At 44.0% G+C, this 21,075-nt stretch overlaps 1 protein-coding gene across 1 annotated transcript in view; it reads right to left on the bottom strand.

Moving 5' to 3' along the window:
* The window catches only part of FASTKD2 (FAST kinase domains 2), a 97,759-nt gene that overhangs the window by 17,286 nt on the left and 59,398 nt on the right, over window positions 1-21,075 (bottom strand). Inside the window, exons 6-8 of the mRNA XM_073633392.1 lie at window positions 10,878-11,017; window positions 2,448-2,620; window positions 2,211-2,359 (exon numbers count right to left, since the gene is read on the bottom strand). Of these exons, the coding sequence (XP_073489493.1) occupies window positions 2,211-2,359; window positions 2,448-2,620; window positions 10,878-11,017 (462 nt within the window). The remainder of the gene's footprint in view (window positions 1-2,210; window positions 2,360-2,447; window positions 2,621-10,877; window positions 11,018-21,075) is intronic.

Below are 21,075 nucleotides of genomic sequence, written 5' to 3'. Positions count from 1 at the left end.
AGTTAACCCACAGGAGGACGACCTATCTACCACATCAATAGGTCACTAAGAAGGGCTCTGAACTATACTATTAGGGGAAATCTGCAGCAGGGGAGTAGAGGTCCATCCAGCGATAGAAAGGCAGGGCAATCATGTATTGAATTCTCACTGTTCAATGTGTGAATCATCAGTCAACGGTAGGATCTGGAAGGCATTACCTTAAGCCACTTAAGGACCGGAAGGATTTACCCCCTTAATGACCAGGCCATTTTTTTCAATACAGCCCTGCGTCGCTTTAACCGACAACAATTGCACGGTCATGCGACACTGTACCCAAACAAAATTTGTATCCTTTTTTTCCCCACAAATAGAGCTTTATTTTGGTGGTATTTGATCACCTCTGCGGTTCTTATTTTTTGCGCTATAAACAAAAAAAGAGCGACCATTTGGGAAAAAAAGCAATATTTTTTACTTTTTTTTTTACTGCGACATTGCGGTAGAAAGATCCGACACCTAACTGACATTTTTGACCCTTTTTTCTTTTTAACCCTTTTTTGGGAACCAGTGACATTATTACAGTAATCAGTGCTAATAGTATGCACTGTTATAGTACTGACAATGGCAGGGAAGGGGTTAACATCAGGAGCAATCAAGGGGTCATATGTGTTCCCTGCAAGTGTTTTCTAACTATATGGGGGATGGGCTGCCTGGAGAAAGACATAGATCCTTTAGACAGGATCTGTGTGATCTCCCGTCAGAACAGAGATTTGCCTTGTTTACACAGGCAGATCCCCGTTCTGCCACTGCGGAGTCCATCCCACTCACTGACTGGCTCCCCTGCTGGCCAGTGGGCGTGCCCACAATATAGAGTTCCAGAGCCGAAGTACAATGACAGCGATTCACGGAAACAAGCCAACCTGCCGCAGTACAATGACGGCGGCTGGTCGGCAAGTGGTTAAAGCGAATGTAAAGGCAGAAGACTTTTTATCTTAATGCTGTGCATTAAGATAAAAAGCCTTCTGTGTGCAGCAGCCCTCCTAATACTTACCTGAGCCCCCTCTAGCTGCAGTGATGTTGTAGGAATGTCTCGGCTGCCTTGGACTCCCATCCTCATTGGCTGAGACAGCAGCATGGTGCCATTGACTCCCGCTGCTGTCAATCAAAGTCAGTCAGCTAAGAGAAATGGCCGCAGCTCAGTGTCTGAATAGACACAGGGAGCTGTGACTCAACTTAGGTGCCCCCATAGCAAGCTGCTTGCTGTGGGGGCACTCAACAGGAGGGAGGGGCCAGGAGCGCCGGCGAGGGACTCGAGAAGAGGAGGATCCAGGCTGCTCTGTGCAAATCCACTGCACAGAGCAGGTAAGTATGACGTGTTATTTTTACCTAAAAAAAAACAAGACTTTACAATCTTTTTAACTCTAGGAAAGACAAACTCAACACTGGCCAGCGAAGGGAAAAGACCAGCCATTCTGTCACAGGGGAGTTCCCAAACCTCTCAAGGGTGAAGGTCCTGCAGGATGCAGACAATATCCAGCGGAGGTCAGATCAGATGACTGACCAACAAAAGAGTCCCAGACAACTCAGGAACTGTCTGTTTCAGAGAATCGCGCTCAAGGGCCAGGCTAGAGAATACATCTGTTAGGGTAGTCCACCAAGAATGGAGAGAACGGGACAATTCCCTCCCTGGCCTGAGGCAGACTAAAAGTGTGCAGAACTTTTCTGTCTAATAAGAACAGCTTGGAGCCTTGCCAAGATTCCAGACTACCTAACTTAAGCCTCATTAAGCAGACTCCTGCAGTTAGATGTACAGGTGGATAAAGACAGTTGCGACTGTGCCTGTACTAATCAATGACAGGCTGACAATGGGTGCCCGCTGCCCAGCGGTATATGGATGTAATCACATAGCCAGGGATTACCTGTAGTTAGGGACAGATGATTACCCCTGGACGCAAACAGTCTGTTCCTAACTGCCAGTTATCAATGGCTGTGCGATTACATCCAAACACCGGTGGACTGCTGCAGTGTGTAATCGCTTTGTGCAGGTTCAGCGCCCATAATGGTCTACATCCAGCCACAAGAATCTGCTGGATTCTTGCAGCAGCTGGAACATTTTTGCCATGTGAATTAGGCCTTACAATAGCATTATACAAAGGAAAACTGCAAATTATAGAAGATGATTAAAATGATTAACGCTGCAACAAAGGGTAAACAGAAAGACACTACCAACTTACTGAGAATGCTTTCATACTGCAGAAGCTTATTTACTGCAAAGTCAGGACATACTCCTAGAACATACAAGTTGTATACAATATAGAGGAGTTTTTTAGGTGGAATACTATTGAGGTATGCCTGTAGGGATGCGTTTACGGCCTCCAGGAACCTTAAAATAAAAGAACAATGAATACATTTTTAATGATGAGTTCCAAAACGTCTCTCTCATCTATGAAGCATGCAAAAAAAAGACTTACTGCTGCGTCTTTTTTTCTGGAAGATGATTCAGCGCTGAGTAGAATTTGACTGCCTCTGATAAATCCCATATTTTTACTGAATTTAAATTATTTGTAAAAATCTCAGCATATCGATCCAGTAGTGGAACATGTCGAAAATGAAGGTGTACAAAGTACTGGAGTATCATAGCCAACTGAACAGAGAAGGAAAAAAAGTAGTTGTTACCATTTTTTAGCCACTTTAAGCACAAGAGAAAATATTGACGTTCACCGTATTTTGGGTTAGCACCTCATGGCCCCGGAGCTAGTGCTTGCTTTAAAAGTGGGGTCCCCGCACTATGTCCCTCTACAAGATTTTACCTGGCATGCAGCTGATGTGCACAGTGAAAGCTCCCCCACCTCTTGGGCTCGTTCACACTTACTCAAAATACTGACTTATCAAATGCTCCTATAGCGTAAATGCATGATAATAGCTGTGGCTGATAAACTTTTAGTGAGCATTAAAAATACTCCCCCCAAACGCCCTATGTACATTTACGGTGCGTTTTTGGCTTCTTAAAACCGCACCACAAATCCCTACAATAGGGTTCCCCACTGACAGCTGAAAAAAAAAAGCCGGTTTAAAAAAAAAAAAAATAATAATACGGCATGGCCGACCCCCCCCCCCCCCCCCCGTTTATAACAGGCCCTTTGAGTTTGGTATGAAGGGGGGAGGAAACCCCACGCCGAAGTTTGACAAAAAAATAAATAAATAAATAAACAGCGTGCCCCCCCCCCCCCCCCCCCCCCCAATCCATACCAGATCCTTATCCGAGCATGTAGCTCGGCAGGTCAGGGGGAAAGGGACGAGTGAGCGCCCCAAACACCCCCCCCCCCGGACCATGCCAGGCCACATACCCTCAACATGGGGGAGGACGAGTGCCTCTTCTCGATAACCCTGGCCGGTGGTTGTGGGGGTCTGCGGGCAGGGGGATTCTTTAAAAAGAGGGAACAATCGGCTGCAGCGTTCAGCGTGCTGGTGTCAACCTGCCTGACATGTTTAATGGCAATGGATGAAGACATCCATTGCGATGAAACATGTCAGGCAGGTTGATACCAGCACGCTGAACGCTGCAGCCGATTGTTCTCTTTGATACATGCATTCTTGAATCCAAACTGTAAATTACTACAATAAATTTGTTTTATATTTTATTGCGGGCTTTACTATTAGTCACTTATTTTCTTCATTGAGCGTTTTGCTGATCATGATCCTGAAAGCCCTGCTTCTGGTGTGAGTTCTTGGAGAAGCTGATTGAGGGAGAATATTATCTGGATATTGCTGTTTCTAATCTATGAGGGGAACCAGAAAGCCGAATATGCAGGTTGAACCCGGGCTTACGTTTACATGCATATCTCTTTCAGTCATCTGGTAAGCAGATCACCTTATCACGTGGTGCCGAGTGGTCTTCTATACCTGCACCATAGCTGGACTTTTGTGTTTGGTTATCAACAAACTATGCTGGCTGCTTTTATGTATTAGATGTGCACAGATTAGCGCAGATATTTTTATTGTCTATATATTGTTGGGAAGAGGCCCTTGTCTCCATCAACATGGGGACAAGGTGCTTTGGGGTGGGGGCGCAGAGCGAGTTTGGGGTGGAGTATCTCACAAAAGTGAGTACACCCCTCACATTTTTGTAAATAATAGGATTTTTTATAACAGCTTACCTGTAAAATCCTTTTCTTTGAAGTACATCATGGGACACAGAGCCATAGTAATTACTATGTGGGTTATAGGCCACCTTCAGGTGATGGACACTGGCACACCCTAAGACAGGAAGTTCACTACCTATATAACCCCTCCCACTACTGGGAGTACCTCAGTTTTTGTAGCAAAGCAATACACGTGTATACCAGAAAGAGGGGAGGGACCTCACCTTCTTAGTGAATTTTTCTTCCATGGGAAAAAAAAAAAGTGTTAAAACTTTATAGGAGGGAGAAAACGTTTATCTGGGTGATCCCACTCAGAATACATAAGCCTTTCCAGCAATGAATGGACAGGAAAGGCATGCGCAGCACGGGGAGGCTTTATTGAACCCAAACAAGAAAGTGGGCATATCAACCGACTCAATGAAGAGTAGCAAAACTGTGGAGCGGATAAATTCAAAAGAATTGCACCATCAATCTTTCAGATTGTGAAGCTGATCCCCCGCATTTGACCCCTCAGAAGAGGAGTCATCAGCCTTCTCACGGTCCCCTGAGGGAAATCGCATTTTATCCCATTCTGGGATGCGATTAAAGCCGCTAGCCAATCCCATCATGGCTTGAGGAAAACCCTCTTCAGTAAAATAGACAGGGGCTGCAGTGTTGAAAACAATTGCAATATTTGATAGCCCTGATCGCTTACTCTGAACGGCCACCCCAGAACTCTCAGGGGAAAATTCCAATGTAGAGTGTTTAGAGCTTGTAGGAGTCACTTTTAAGCACTTTTTGGGGAATTTCTACCCCCCTTCTGACCATAGCCCGATGCACAAATGCAGAGGGACTACCAGAAGAAATCGCATCCACTGCTTGAGCAAATAGTCCCGCAACTGCCGCTGCTATTTAATGCTCAGCCTGATGATTTTAGTAAATGTGCCAAATTAATACCTGTGTCACCACTTACATACCTCTTTTTAGCTTGTGTATCTCTCCGACAGCTGCAGTCAGCAAAAAAATGGAGCCTTTTAAAAATACCTCTGCACTGGACATTGCTGAATGCCAACGCTGCGCTAAACCACGCCCACGCCGTGTTCCCACCGTGCCCTCCCCCTCCTCTTTTCAAAAAATAGCATTTTCCCACGCGAGCGTGGGCCTCCGATCGGCGTGTGTGTGTGTGGGGGGAGGGCGGCGAGGAGGAGGGCTGTGACAAACCGCCGCACAGAGGCGTTGGAGAACGGAGCAGCATCCGCCGATCGTTCTGCTTCTCTCTCTACTCAGAAAGAGGGGGAGAGCTTTTGTCCGGATGGGGGGTGTTTTTTTTTTTAGAGAAAAATCCCCCCCCCCCCCCAACATCTTACCGGAGTCCTGTGACTGCTAGCCGGAGAGAGGTCTGTCAGCATCTGCTGACACAGCATGATCTGAGAAAGCATGACAAGGTACGTGCTCTACACAGCCCCCAGTGGTGACTTTTAGGCATGACAACATTTACTATTTAAAGGAGACAATTCATAAGAAACTTTAAAATTCTTTAGAAGTCTCCACTTACCTTCCCCGCCTTAAGGAATTCTGTGGTAAAACCAACAGACCCAATCTTCACATCTCACGGTGGGCTCCGTTTAAAAAACCTTCAGGAACTGGGGCCCCCTATTATCGGGGGATCCCACTCCTGGACCCGTAATAGCACCCCGCCAGAAAAAACTTATGGCTGAAAAAAACAAAAGCATTGGATCCCGGGGTCCAGTTCTTTAAAAAGAGAAGCGTTATGGGCTAAACCTTGTTTCTTCTGCCACAAGGCCTGGGTACCATTCAATTCGGCCTAAAAAGACACTTTGAATGGATCCGGCTGCATAGCTAGCCCTAACAAGGATTGCTCCAGTGGAGCTCAGCACAGCACATCTTTACTCGTGACCAACACCTCAGACACTGGCGAAAAAACTGAGGTACTCCCAGTAGCGGGAGGGGTTATATAGGGAGTGAACATCCTGTCTTAGGGTGTGCCAGTGTCCATCACTTGAAAGTGGCCTATAACCCACATAGTAATTACTATGGCTCTGTGTCCCATGATGTACGATTAGGAAATTTTATTATATCTTTTCATGTGACAACACTGAAGAAATTACACTTTGCTACAATGTAAAGTAGTGAGTGTACAAGTTGTATAACAGTGTAAATTTGCTGCCCCCTCAAAATAACAATACACAGCCTTTAATGTCTAAACTGCAGGCAACAAAAGTGAATACACCAATAAGTGAAAATGACAAAATTGGGCCCAATTAGCCATTTTCCCTCCCCGGTGTCATGTGACTTGTTAGTGTTACAAGGTCTCAGGTGTGAATGGGGAGCAGGTGTGTTAAATTTGGTGTTATCACTCTGACTCTCTCATACTGGTCACTGGAAGTTCAACATGGCACCTCATGGCAAAGAACTCTCTGAGGATCTGAAAAAATGAATTGTTGCTCTACATAAAGATGGCCTAGGCTATAAGAAGATCGCTAAGACCCTGAAACTGAGCTGCAGCATTGTGGCCAAGACCATACAGCGGTTTAACAGGACAGGTTCCACTCAGAACAGGCCTCGCCGTGGTTGACCAAAGTAGTTGGGTGCACGTGCTCAGCGTCATATCCAGAGGTTGTCTTTGTGAAATAGACGTGTGAGTGCTGCCAGCATTGCTGCAGAGGTTGAAGGGTGGGGGGTCAGCCTGTCAGTGCTCAGACCATATGCCACATACTGCATCAAATTGGTCTGCATGGCTGTCATCCCAGAAGGAAGCCTCTTCTAAAGATGATGCACAAGAAAGCCCGCAAACAGTTTGCTGAAGACAAGCAGACTAAAGACATGGGTTACTAGAACCATGTCCTGTGGTCTGATGAGACCAAGATAAACTTATTTGGTTCAGATGGTGTCAAGCGTGTGTGGCGGCAACCAGGTGAGGAGTACAAAGACAAGTGTGTCTTACCTACAGTTAAGCATGGTGGTGGGAGTGTCATGGTCTGGGGCTGCATAAGTGCTGCCAGCACTGGGGAGCTACAGTTCATTGAGGGAACCATGAATGGCAACATGTACTGTGATATACTGAAGCAGAGCATGATCCCCTTCCTTTTGAGATTTGGCTGCAGAACAGTATTCCAACATGATAACGACCCCAAACGCACCTCCAAGACGATCACTGCCTTGTTAAAGAAGCTGAGGGTAACGGTGATGGACTGGCTAAGCATGTCTCCAGACCTAAACCCCATTGAGTATCTGTGGGGCATCCTCAAATGGAAGGTGGAGGAGCACAAGGTCTCTAACATCCACCAGCTCCGTGATGTTGTTATGGAGGAGTGGAAGAGGACTCCAGTGGCAACCTGTAAAGATCTGATGAACTCCATGCCCAAGAGGGTTAAGGCAGTGCTGGAAAATAATGGTGGCCACACAAAATATTGACACTTTGGACCCAATTTGGAAATTTTCACATTTAGGGATGTACTCACTTTTGTTGCCAGCGGTTTAGACATTAATGGCTGTGTGTTGAGTTATTTTGAGGGGACAGCAAATTTGCACTGTTATACAAGCTATATACTCACTACTTTACATTGTAGCAATGTGTCATTTCTTCTGTGTTGTCACATGATAAGATATAATAAAATATTTACAAAAATGTGAGAGGTGTACTCACTTTTGTGAGATACTGTATATGTGTGTGTATATATATGTGTGTGTGTGTGTATGCATGTATCTGAATACACATCTGAGTGTGTATATCTTTGTGTATGCATCTATCTGATTGTATATATCTTAGTGTGTGTATATATATATATATATATATATATATGTGTGTGTGTGTGTGTGTGTGTGTGTGTGTGTGTGTGTGTGTATGCATTGTATGTAATTGCGCATATGTATATATCTGAGTGTGTATGTATATATCTCAGTATCTGTATGCATTTGAGTGTGTGTGTAATTAACTGAACATATTTATATATCTGAGTATGTCATTTATTATCCTCCATTGATGTGAACACTTGATAATTCATACAATGAATTACTAATCATTCCCCTATATACCTAAAAAAATGAACATAATACTATATACAATATATATATACCCTACAAGAAGTTATAAAACCAATATTTCATAAGTGTACATTCAAATAATTTATGTAAACATCCACTGTGCAATAACTTAAGTCCGTTCATGTAAAAATATTAAAGTTGATAAATTATTCTTCCATGCCTCACACCTAAAAACAGCAGCTCCCCCATAATTTTGACCCCCCAGATCAGAAGGTAAAACAGCAGTGCAAGCAGATCTCACAAATCGTAATACATAGAAGCACATCGAGGAGAAAAGAAACTCACAATAGTGAAATACCATCAATTTTTTTTTTATATAAAAATATGTGCACCCACATGATCAAAGCTTCAAAAAGCATCTAAGGACATACAGTTGCTGACTGACATAAAAGCAAACAGGCTGTCCCATCCCTCAAAGTCTGTTGGTGTACGTGGTGACATCATGAACACACTCCTGTTTTGAGTTATTGCATGGCAGATATACAGTATATACCGTATGAATTTATTGCAAGTACAAATATGATTTTTTTTAACTTATGGTAGCTTTGTATACAGTGAGGAAAAAAAGTATTTGATTCCCTGCTGATTTTGTACGTTCGCCCACTGACAAAAATGATCAGTCTATAATTTTAGGTTTATTTTAACAGTGAGAGACAGAATAACAAAAATATCCAGAAAAATGCATTTCAAAAAAGTTATAAACTGATTTGCATTTTAATGAGTGAAATAAGTATTTGACCCCTTCGCAAAACATGACTTAGTACTTGGCGGAAAAACCCTTGTTGGCAATCACAAAGGTCAGATGTTCCTTGTAGTTGGCCACCAGGTTTGCACACATTGCAGAAGGGATTTTGTCCCATTCCTCTTTGCAGATCCTCTCCAAGTCATTAAGTTTTCGAGGCTCATGTTTGGTAACTCGAACATTTAGGTCCCTCCACATATAACTATGGGACCACTCCAGAACCCTAATGTGCTTCTTCTTGAGCCACTCATTTGTTGCCTTGGCTGTGTGTGGGTTATTGTCCTGCTGGAATACCCATTCACGACCCATCTTCAATGCCCTGGCTGAGAGAAGGAGGTTCTCACCAAAAATTTGAGGGTACATGACCCAGTCCCTTGTCCCTTTGATGCAGTGAAGTTATCCTGTCCCCTTAGTGGAAAAACACCCCCAAAGCATAATATTCCCACCTCCATGTTTGACAGTGGGGATGGTCTTCTTGGGGTCATAGGCAGCATTCCTACTCCTCCAAAACACGGCGAGTTGATGCCAAAGAGCTCAATTTTGGTCTCATCTGACCAGGACACTTTCACGCAGTTCTCCTCTGAATCATTCAGATGTTCATTAGCAAACTTCAGACGGGCCTGTACAGGTGCTTTCTTGAGCAGGGGGACCTTGAGGGCGCTGCAGGATTTAAGTCCTTCAGGGCGTAGTGTGTTACCAAGAAAACATTTGGTGACTGTGGTCCCCGCTGCCTTGAGATCATAGACAAGATTCTCCCGTGTAGTTCTGGGCTGATTCTTCACCATTCTCATGATCACTGAAAATTCACGAAGTGAGATCTTGCATAGAGCCCCAGACCAAGGGAGATTGACAGTTATTCTGTGTTTCTTCCATTTGCAACAACCTTTGTCTCACTCTCACCAAGCTGCTTGGCGATGGTCTTCCAGCCTTGTGTAGATCTACGATCTTTTCCCTGACATCTTTGGACAGTTCTTTGGTCTTGGCCATGGTGAGAGATTGCAATATGATTGATTGATTGCTTATGTGGACAGATGTCTTTTATACAGGTAACAAGCTGAGATTAGGAACACTGCCTTGAAGGGAGTGCTCCTAATCTCAGCTCGTTATCTGTATAGAAGACACCTGGGAGCCAGATATCTTGCTGATTGATAGGGTATCAACTACTTATTTCACTCATTAAAATGCAAATCAATTGTGCTGGGAGGGGGAGGATTTGTCCTAAGGTTGATTTTGGGTGGGTGGCAGAGTATTTGTGCTAGGTGGGGGAACTGGGGGAGAAGGAATTGTACTAGGAGGTAGAATGTAGGGGAGCTGCGGATGCGGATTAGCATTTTCTGACAGTGTCTAGTGCTGCTGTCAGAATCCAATGTCCCAATAGAAAGATTCCTCCATCTACTTCATTTTCATGTTGTAATGCGCTGCGCAAACGATTGGCGCTATATAAATCCTGTATAATAATAATTTGCTTGGATCTAGTTCATTTTTTTTTCATTCAGCCTGCTGGCTGAATAAAAAATAACTGTGTATGGCCTCCCCTTCACATCTGATGTGCACAGTGAAAGCTCCCCCACCCCTTCACAGCTGATGTGCACAGTGTAAGCTCCCCCACCCCTTCACAGCTGATGTGCACAGTGTAAGCTCCCCCACCCCTTCACAGCTGATGTGCACAGTGTAAGCTCCCCCACCCCTTCACAGCTGATGTGCACAGTGTAAGCTCCCCCACCCCTTCACAGCTGATGTGCACAGTGTAAGCTCCCCCACCCCTTCACAGCTGATGTGCACATTGTAAGCTCCCCCACCCCTTCACAGCTGATGTGCACAGTGTAAGCCCCCCCTTTTCACAGCTGATGTGCACATTGTAAGCTCACTTTAACTTTAAGCTTACAGGTGTGCATGAGGCCGAACGATCATTGGATAAATTAGAAAATACATGGACAGAGGTGACACACACATTATTTTCGATGAGATTTTACCTGCCATGGCTTCCACAAGCAAATGGTCTTCAGGATCTGATCCCCAACTGCAGTCAGTAACTTTTCATTGCTATAATCCAGTTCACAGCAGCAAGACAGCAGACTAACAATTTTGGTATACGACAGTTCATCTAGGCCATCTAAACCAAAAAGCAGACAGAAAATACATTGAAAATAGATGACTATACCCTATAAAACAGTGTTTATACCAGCAAGCAGCAAGGGGTTAGCTCTTTCAGTAGCAAGAGAATAAACGGACCACGTGGCCGAGCCCTTAAAATGTATTTCCACTTTTGCACTCAAATGTAGGAAAACCCCACTATATGTTTGGTATGTGTTTCCAATCACACAGCACGCCTTAAAAAAAGAAATATTTCCTGCATTTTAGATGTTTCTCAGGGAAACTGTCAAGGCAATGTTTTCTTTTTTAACCACTTCAATACAGGGCACTTATACACCTTACTGCCCAGACCAATTTTCAGCTTTCAGTGCTGTCGCAGTTTGAATGACAATTGCGCGGTCACGCTACACTGTACCCAAACTAAATTTTTATCATTTTGTTCCCACAAGCTTTCTTTTGGTGGTATTTGATCACCTCTGCGGTTTTTATTTTTTGCTAAACAAATAAAAAAAGCCGAAAATTTTGAAAAAAATAAAAGTTTTGCTTTTGTTTCTGTTAAAAAAAATGTACAAATAAGTAAGTTTTCTCTTTCACTGATGGGCACTGATACAGTGGCACCGATGAGGTGGCACCAATGAGCAGGCACTGACGATGGGCACTGATACACGGCACTGATGGGTACTGATACGCAGCACTGATGGGCATTGATAGGCAGCACTGATGGCCACTCATGGGTAGCACTGATAGGCGGCACTGCTGGGCACTGATAGGCATCCCTGGTGGCAGTGGTAGGCATTGGAGTGGGCACTGATTGGCAGCTGCCTGGGCACATATTGGTATTTCCCTGGGGGTCTAGGGGGCATACCTGGTGGTCCAGTGTGGTAGCCATCCTGGTGGTCCTGGGCGGCTTCCCTGGTGGTCCTGGGCGCAATCCGAGGGGGGGGCTGTGCTGATAAACAATCAGCACAGACCCCCCCGTCAGGAGAGCAGCCGATCGGCTCTCCTCTACTCACGTCTGTCAGACGCGAGTGAGGAAAAGCCGATCACCGTCTCTTCCTATTTACATCGTGATCAGCCGTGATTGGACACGGCTGATCACGTGGTAAAGAGTCTCAGTCAGGGACTGACACATCGCAACAACGATCGCCGCGATGCGCGCCCCAGAGGCTCATTATCCTGATCACGTCATATGACATCCGGTCAGGATAATGAAACCAATTTGCCGCCGTCATTTTGCTATATGGCAGGCGGCAAGTGGTTAACAATGATAAAATGAGCCTGTCCCTTATTACCGTACAATGCAAGAAGCTCAGCTTCTACACCTTTAACCCTTTGTTAGAGCAGACACCCTGGAATTCATAAATGTGTCTCCACACAACAAATGTTTGTGTGGGCAACAGATTTACAGTATGGTGTACCCAGGTAGATGAATCAGAGGCATGCATCAAGTGTAGCGGCACACTTGAGAGCAGAGTGTCAATATGGACACTCCAATCTCAGTACAGCAGAACTCAATCTAGAGTTGCCACCTCATCCCTTTAAACCCAAACACCTGTGAATTACACAGGTTCTGAGGCTAATTAAATGCACCAAGTGAGTTTAATTACCACCTTAATCAGCCACAGAACCTGTGTAATCAATATGTATTCGGGTTTAAAAGGGATGAGGTGGCAACCATAACTCCATCACCACGGCTAAAGCTGTCACACAAAAAAAGTTTTGTACCTGGAGAAGGTGGGGTGGGGGTGGGAGGGGTAAGCCTGATAGGAAATGTAAGATTGGTTAAGAACTACCGGCATCTGCTGTACGTGTTGGTAAAGTTACTGAAAAAGGCAGTAGAGAGGTTTGAATCTGGCGCAGGCCATTTTAAAGGTCCATAGTTCCAAAAAGCTGCCCTTATTTCTTAATTGAATTCCCCCCAGAGCGTTCAAATCTAGCTACAATGGAAAATGAAGATCTGCCTGCACAGTAAAGACAGGGTTAATAATGGCAAACACAGCTTCCCACCCTCCTCAAACACTGACTACTTTGTAAAGCAGCTAAAAAAGGTAAGCTGTACTTTTATGTTATAAGTATGCTATGTGAATGGATACATGTAACAAATATATAGTAGGCGTTTTCCCAATTAGGCTGCAAAAGTGGAAATATACTTTAAGCAGATTATTGCGAAATTAAGCAATGAAGCTGCAGAGCTTTTGGGCTCATGCACATGGACCTCTACAGGCTCAAAAGTAAAATTGGTTGATTTATGTCAATTCTGATGCTCCCGTGTATCAGAATTTTCCTGTGCATGCGCATATGATGTATTTCCCTAATGCGTAGGTCTTGCAACTGTGGAAATACGTCTTACGTCATCCAGGTAAGGCATCTAAAAGTCTGTGTACATGAGGCCTTTAAAGTACGTTTACTGGGCCTAGAAACTGACAACTACTCATATTGCAAGTTAAGCCGGCCTTCAAGCAATTTTATTTCCTGCAAATACGGGTTGCAGGAAAGAAAATCATTAGATTCATCCATCAGCACAGTCAGTGTTGATGTGGGAGTCCTTCCCGTGGAGCCATTGTAAGAACACAAAGATTATTGCTAGCAGCTATAGCCACTAGCAATAAATCGCATGTAAAATCTGACAGGCTGGTTATACCCAAGTTTATCAATCGATCAACTTGGGTACATTCAGCCTGCCCATATATGGTTCCAATCTCGGCCGGTTCAGATTCAGTCTATGGCCGGCTTTAGGCACTGGTCCTCTTTCATTAACAGGATTACTCAGTAATAAGGTGCAGAGAGCAGCAAGGATATAAAAGTACAGCATGCGTGTTTCCTGTTTGTATACGTATTTTATTAAAAGTGTTACTGAACCTAAAAACGTTTTTTACTTTAATGCATTAAGGTAAAAAAAAAAAATCAATTTCCCAGTGCCCCCCCTTCCCCTGTGTGAGGGGAGAAGAGATCAGCGCTGTGCACGGCTGCATCTATTCTCCAATCTTTTCCTCTTTACACAGCATCCAAGAAGCATCTGGAGCCACTGGCTCTTGCAGTTGTCAATCAGATGCAGTGAAGAGGAATTCGGGGGCAGGCCTAAGTCCCGTTGAGTAAGTTTATGGAGTGCGGCTTCACATAGACACACAGGTCTGGAGCGCGCAGACTACGCTCTCCCCATAGCAAGCGGCTGGCTATGGTAGTCCTAAAAAAGAAGAGGAGAAGCCAAGATCGCCACCGGGGACCCCAAAAGTGGGGTATCGGGGCCACTCTGTTCAATACCACTGCACAGAGCAGGTAAGTATAACATGTTTGTTGTTTTAATAAAAAAAAATATATATAATTTTAGTAACACTTTAAGGTTGAGAGGTTAAAGCAGTATTAAACTCAAAAACAATTTCTTTTTTTTATCTGCTGTTAAGTTGGATCTCTTTCAACTTTCTTTAACAGACCAAGCTGTCCAGCAAATGTCACAATTGAAAACGGTCAGCTTTTAATCTTTTATGTAAAACCAAAAAAAAGGGGAAAAAAATATTGCTGTAACTGCTTAGAAAGTGTTATGCAGCGTACACACGGTCGGACTTTTCGACTGGACTGGTCCGACGGACTGAGGACAATCCGATCATGTGTGAGCTATTGGCTACTGGCTATAAACTTCCTTATTTTAGTCTGGTGTACGTCATCACGTACGAATCCGTTGGACTTTGGTGTGATCGTGTGTAGGCAAGTCTGTTTGTTAAAAAGTTCGTCGGAAGTCCGTCAAAAGTCAGTTGAAAGTCCGTCGGACCAGTCCGGTCAAAAAGTCCGCCCGTGTGTACGCGGCTTTAGGCTGAAGTTCAGCTTTAGTTTGTTAATCAAGTATTTCAAAATCTGCTAGTGTATCTAACATTGCCCTCCCTCCCTCCGGACAATGCTGCTGTCCAAGGGTGGCTTGGTGGCTCTGTTGCTCCTATAGTGGAGGCACCCTAGAAAAGACAGTAGGTTTGATTTACTAAAACTGGAGCACTCAGAATCTGGGGCAGCTCTGCTGGTAGCCAATCAGCTTCTAACTTTAGCTTGTTCAATTAAGCATGGGGAGAATAAAACCTGAAAGCTGATTGGTTTCTATGGAGGGCTGCACCAGATTTTGCATTCTCCAGTTTTAGTAAATCACCCCCAGTGTATTACTGTCTGGATCATCAGGTATAAATAAGGGAGAAAACAAGACTAAAAAAAAAGAAAACGAATGCAGCGTCTAAAGGTAAGAATTTGTAACCTGCATTATATTAAGGTGATCCCAATGAAAGCTGCCGCTCTAAGTTGAGATAGCGATCTTCCCGCTGGTTGCAATTAAGGGAGCTGGTGTCAGTACACCATTTAGAGGTGCAAGAGCATTGTCAGAGAAGAAAAGGTGACACTCAGCAACTATATGAACGTGGCCTTAGCCAGCGCTGCTTTAGCCACAGGGGGCGTTGCTGAGAGCGGTGCTGGCTGAGGCCACATTCGTCTACATACTAATGCACTGGGTTGGTGAGTGGTGCCTGAAATATATCAAATTGTAACTTTTGGGTTCAATATGACGTTAATTGCTGTCAGGCTACAATACTATCTGTTGGAGAGATTTTGCCTCACTTAATGGTTCCATCTCTATTCCAGAATAGAGATAGCACATATAGGGGGTAATTTACTATAGCGCTGCAGCGCTAATTACCGCAAAATATCGCTAAAACGGTATTCACTATAGCTCTGGTAAAAAAAAAAAATACTCCCAAAATCAAATTTACTATACTATAATTTCGGTTCCGAATATAGGTAAAACACCCTAGGAAGTAGGCACCACATCCCTGAACATGATTATAGGTCACAAGGGGGATAAAGGGATTTTTACGGTGCAAGCAAACTAAATATGAAAAATTTAAAAAACTAAATTTTAATTCAGCCATTAAAAAACATACAATTTGTACAAAATTCATAAAATTTCAATATTGATAAAATCACGGTGGTGAAGTGGGATATGAGTGTACATATAGTTTGAGAGATGATATAGTTGCATACTAGCCTGACATGTTTCGCAGTGTCGCTTTTTCAAGGGATATGCAAACTGAAGGTGATATCATCCAACACTCCTATTGATTCCCCATAATGACCCAAAGCCTGTCAGCGCCGGAGGGTGGAACTCATCTCTTAGCAGTGTCAGTGACTGCATTACTGAACCATTCCCTGTAACTACAACCTAACAGGTGTTGACGACTGCCTCCACTCTACAGGTGTTGCTCTGATCAATTAATAGACTCCACCCTTCTGTCCCCTGTGGTTGCACACCCGGCCTCATCCCTGTCTCGGTTTTGGTTGGTGCATGCGGGGAGTGACAAGGCTTTGGGTCATTATGGGGAATCAATAGGAGTGTTGGATGATATCACCTTCAGTTTGCATATCCCTTGAAAAAGGACACTGCGAAACATGTCGGGCTAGTATGCAACTATATCATCTCTCAAACTATATGTACACTCATATCCCACTTGACCATCGTGATTTTATCAATATTGAAATTTCATGAATTTTGTACAAATTGTATGTTTTTTAATGGCTGAATTAAAATTTTGTTTCTTTTAAATTTTTCATGTTTAGTTTGCTTGCACCGTAAAAATCCCTTTATCCCCCTTGTGACCTATAATCAAATTTACTATAGTTCCCTGAAACCAAATAGCGCCCAAACCCTTAAGCCGCGTACACACAGGCGGACTTTTTGACCAGACTGGTCCGACGGAATTTCAACTGACTTTTGACGGACTTCCGACGGACTTTTTAACGAACGGACTTGCCTACACACGATCACACCAGAGTCCGACGGATTCGTACATGATGATGTACACCAGACTAAAATAAGGAAGTTGATAGCCAGTAGCTGCCCTAGCTTTGTTTTTTGTCCATCGGACTAGCATACAGACGAGCGGATTTCTGGGTCCGGCGGAGTTACGACGTAAAGATCTGAAGCATGTTTCAAATCCAAAGTCCGTCAGATTTTCGACTGGAAAAGTCCGCTAAAGGTCCGATGAAGCCCACACATGATCGGACTGTGCGCTGGACTCGGTCCGTCGGACCAGTCCGGTCAAAAAGTCCGACCGTGTGTACGCTGCATTACTCTGCTAAAACCTGCAGTAGTGCACATGGAAATAATGTTTAGAGCATGATATAATTGCCTAAATAGTACTGAAATATGCAGAATATTATTTAAAGATAATCTGCTTTTAAACTGTGTGAAAAGGTGATTTCTACACCAAAATATCTTTAAAAGTCTGAGAAGAGATAAATTCTCAGTTTTTGTACAACTAGGTGACAACACAACTGATCATGCTCAGACCCGCAAATAGCTCTCATTTTAGCTCCAATGTCTTTTTTATGCCGCATACACACGAGCGGACTTTTCGACCGGACTGGTCCGACGGACTGAGTCCGGCAGACAATTCGACCGTGTGTGGGCTTCATCGGACCTGCAGCGGACTTTTTCAATCGAAAAGCTGACGGACTTTAGATTTGGAACATGTTTCAAATCTTTCCGACGGACTCGAGTCCAGTCGAAAAGTCCGCTCGTCTGGATGCTAGTCCGACAGACGAAAACCGACGCTAGGGCAGCTATTGGCTACTGGCTATCAACTTCCTTTTTTTAGTCCAGTCTTACGTCATCACGTACGAATTTGTCGGACTTTGGTGTGATCATGTGTAGGCAAGTCTGTTTGTTCGGAAAGTCCGTCAGAAGTCCGCCGAAAGTCGGATAGACCGTCGGACCAGTCTGGTCAAAAAGTCCGCTCGTGTGTACGTGGCATTACAGGGCGCTATACTAAATATTGATGTTTTGATGTTTTGATAAAATATATTTTTCTCTTTCCCTTGTTACCCTCCATCTCACAACAATCTTTACCCAAACTGACACGGGTGTCTACAATCCACAAACAATATCATTGCTGATACAAATTTAAAATGAGTCACAATTTTTTGTGATTTTTTTTAAAATTTCCAAATAATCATAATTTGAGCCCAAAAATATATGTGACATGTGTACCAACATCAAAAACCAAAATGTAATTCCCCAAATTTGAGGGTAATATCACTATTCTACACTCACCCACAAAGAACCAGCAAATATCACAGAATAAATCAAGCATAACTCTTGAGTAATGTAATTCCATCACCTGTATGTCCAAAGAAATGCAGTATTTATGTGTAGGAGGTTTTCACATGTGGTAGCTCTGTGGCTTAGGGGTTAGAACTTCTGCTTAACATCCCTGAGCGCCTGGGTTCAAATTCCAAACATGCCGCTTCATGTAGAGAAGTTGTCTCATCTCCCAGGTCCTAAAACTATGTCTAAATGCTGTATGTATGTGTAGGAGGGTTCCACCACCATTGTAAATCTTGACAGATGCACTACCTAGCCAAAAGTATTGGGACACCTGCCTTTACACCAGTGTTTCTCAACTCCAGACCTCAAGGCGCCCCAACAGGTCATGTTTTCAGGAGTTCCATTATTTTGCACAGGTGATTTGATCAGTTTCACTGCCTTAGAAATTGCCACAGCTGTTTCAGCTGAGGGAAATCCTGAAAACATGACCTGTTGGGGCGCCTTGAGGACTGGAGTTGAGAAACACTGCTTTACACACACAAACTTAAATGGCAGCCCAGTCTTAGTCCGTAAGGTTAAAAATAGGATTTTTATAACAGCTTACCTGTAAAATCCTTTTCTTGAAGTACATCACGGGACACAGAGCCATAGTAGTTACTATGTAGGTTATAGGCCACCTTCAGGTGATGGACACTGGCACACCATAAGAAAAGAAGTCCACTCCCTATATAACCCCTCCCACTACTGGGGGTACCTCAGTTTTTGTAGCAAAGCAATATACGTGTATTAGAAGAGGGGAGGGACCTCTGCGTCCCATGATGTACTCCAAGAAAAGGATTTTACAGGTAATCCTGGATCCCGGGGTCCAGCTCCCTAAAAAGAGAAGCATTACGGGTTAAACCTAGTTTCTTCCGCCGCGAGGCCCGGGTACCATTCCATTCAGCCTGAAAAGACACTTTGAATGGATCCGGTTGCATAGCCTGCCCCAGCAAGGAATATTCCAGTGGAGCTTAGCATAGCACATCTTTACTCGTGACCAACACCTAAGACACTGGCGAAAAAACTGAGGTACTCCCAGTAGTGGGAGGGGTTATATAGGGAGTGGGCTTCTTGTCTTAGTGTGTGCCAGTGTCCATCACCTGAAGGTGGCCTATAACCCACATAGTAACTACTATTGCTCTGTGTCCCTCGATGTACGATAAAGGAAATGGATTTGGCCCACCCTTTGCAGCTAGAACATCTTCTGGGAAGGCTAGGAAGGCTGTTCACAAGGTTTAGTGTGTCTATGGGAATGTTTGACCATTCTTCCAGAAGTGCATTTGTGAGGCCAGGCACTGATGTTGGATGAGAATGCTTGGTTCGCAGTCTCTGCTCTAATTCAGCCAAAAGGTGTTCTATCGGATTGAGGTCAGGACTCTGTGCAGGCCAGTCAAGTTCCTCCACCCCAAACTCGCTCATCCATGATTTTATGGACCCTGCTTTGTGCACTGGTGTGCAGTCATGTTGGAACAGGAAGGAGCCATCCCCAAACTGTTCCCACAGAGATGGAAGCATGAAATTGTCAAAAATGTCTTGGTATGCTGATGCCTTAAGAGTTCCCTTCACTGGAACTAAGAGACCAAGCCCAACCCCTGAAAAACAACCCTACATCATAATCCCCCCTCCACCAAATGATTTGGACCAGTGCAAAAAGCAAGGTCCATAAAGACATTGATGAGTGAGTTTGGGGTGGAGGAACTTGACTGGCCTGCACAGAGTCCTGACCTCAACACAACAGAACACCTTGGGTATGAATTAGAGCGGAGACTGTAAGCCAGGCCTTCTTGTCTAACATCAGTGCCTGACCTCACAAATGCACTTGGAAGAATGGTCAAACATTCCCATAGACACACTCCTAAACCTTGTGGATAGCCTTCCCAGAAGAGTTGAAGCTGTTATAGCTGCAAAGGGTGAGCCAAATGAATTTTGAACCCTACGGACATGAACTGTAATGGGATGTCATTACAGTTCATGTGCGTTTAAAGGCAGGCGTCCCAATACTTAGGCCAATAAATTGTATATTGCTTGTGACACTGAGCATGGCTATGGACTTAGGGCTGGTTCACACCACAGAGATGCAGACATATGTGAGGCTGCCTGCTGACTAAGTGGATAGCAATTCTGTCAAGCAGCACTGGGGTTGCTGGTTCAATTCCCCAACATGCTTGTGTTTAGTTTATATGTTCTCCCTGTGTGGGTTTCTCACCACAATCCAAAAACATGCTGGCTTTTTGTCTCCTGTCACAATAGTCTCTAATGTAAGAAAATTAGTTTTGGACTTTAGATTAGCTCATTGAAGCCAGGGACTGATGTTAATGTTTGTTAGCTCTAATCATGCCCTGGGACTTGCACATTTAAAATTGTAGGGTTTACACTGTACAGGTACATATGCTTAGAAAACTGTTGCTTTATGTGCATGCAAATGGACTTCGATCTTTGGCCTATAGTTGGAGAATTGATGCACATAGCCAAGGGCTAACACAGTTGCAAATAGTATTATATTTTTCTGCTCATCAGGTGCAATCACTTTAGACATACATGAAGAGACAGATTGAAAGATAATGGTGGGCGTGTACTTCTATTGGGCGTGTGTCAGTGTGCCAACAATACAACCTATCTTATATAAAGGGCTGCAGTAGGGGGGGTTCGTTTGGCCTGAGAAGGCCAGGTTATTTGCTGTAATTTGTGGGGGAGAAGGAATGATATTGTGCATATTGACAAACGCCCAACTAGGGCTGTTTGTTTGCTGAAATTCTTGTGCATTTTTTCAATCAAAAGTGGGTTTATGTGGCCATGCTGTCAATGTTGTGTGTATTTTTCCTTTCTGGCCATGCAAACATGGTTTGGGAGCATGTGCTGACCTTCTACTCTTTGATCTCATTGCTTAATCATGTACACAGAAATGCAGCTTCCAGCAGAACATGCTCACCAATGAATGTATTTATGTGTGTGGAATGTGTACT

The sequence above is a fragment of the Aquarana catesbeiana genome, linkage group LG06, assembly GCF_042186555.1.
Source record: "Aquarana catesbeiana isolate 2022-GZ linkage group LG06, ASM4218655v1, whole genome shotgun sequence".
Lineage (NCBI taxonomy): Eukaryota > Metazoa > Chordata > Amphibia > Anura > Ranidae > Aquarana > Aquarana catesbeiana.
This window is presented reverse-complemented; position numbering and strand designations above follow the sequence as displayed.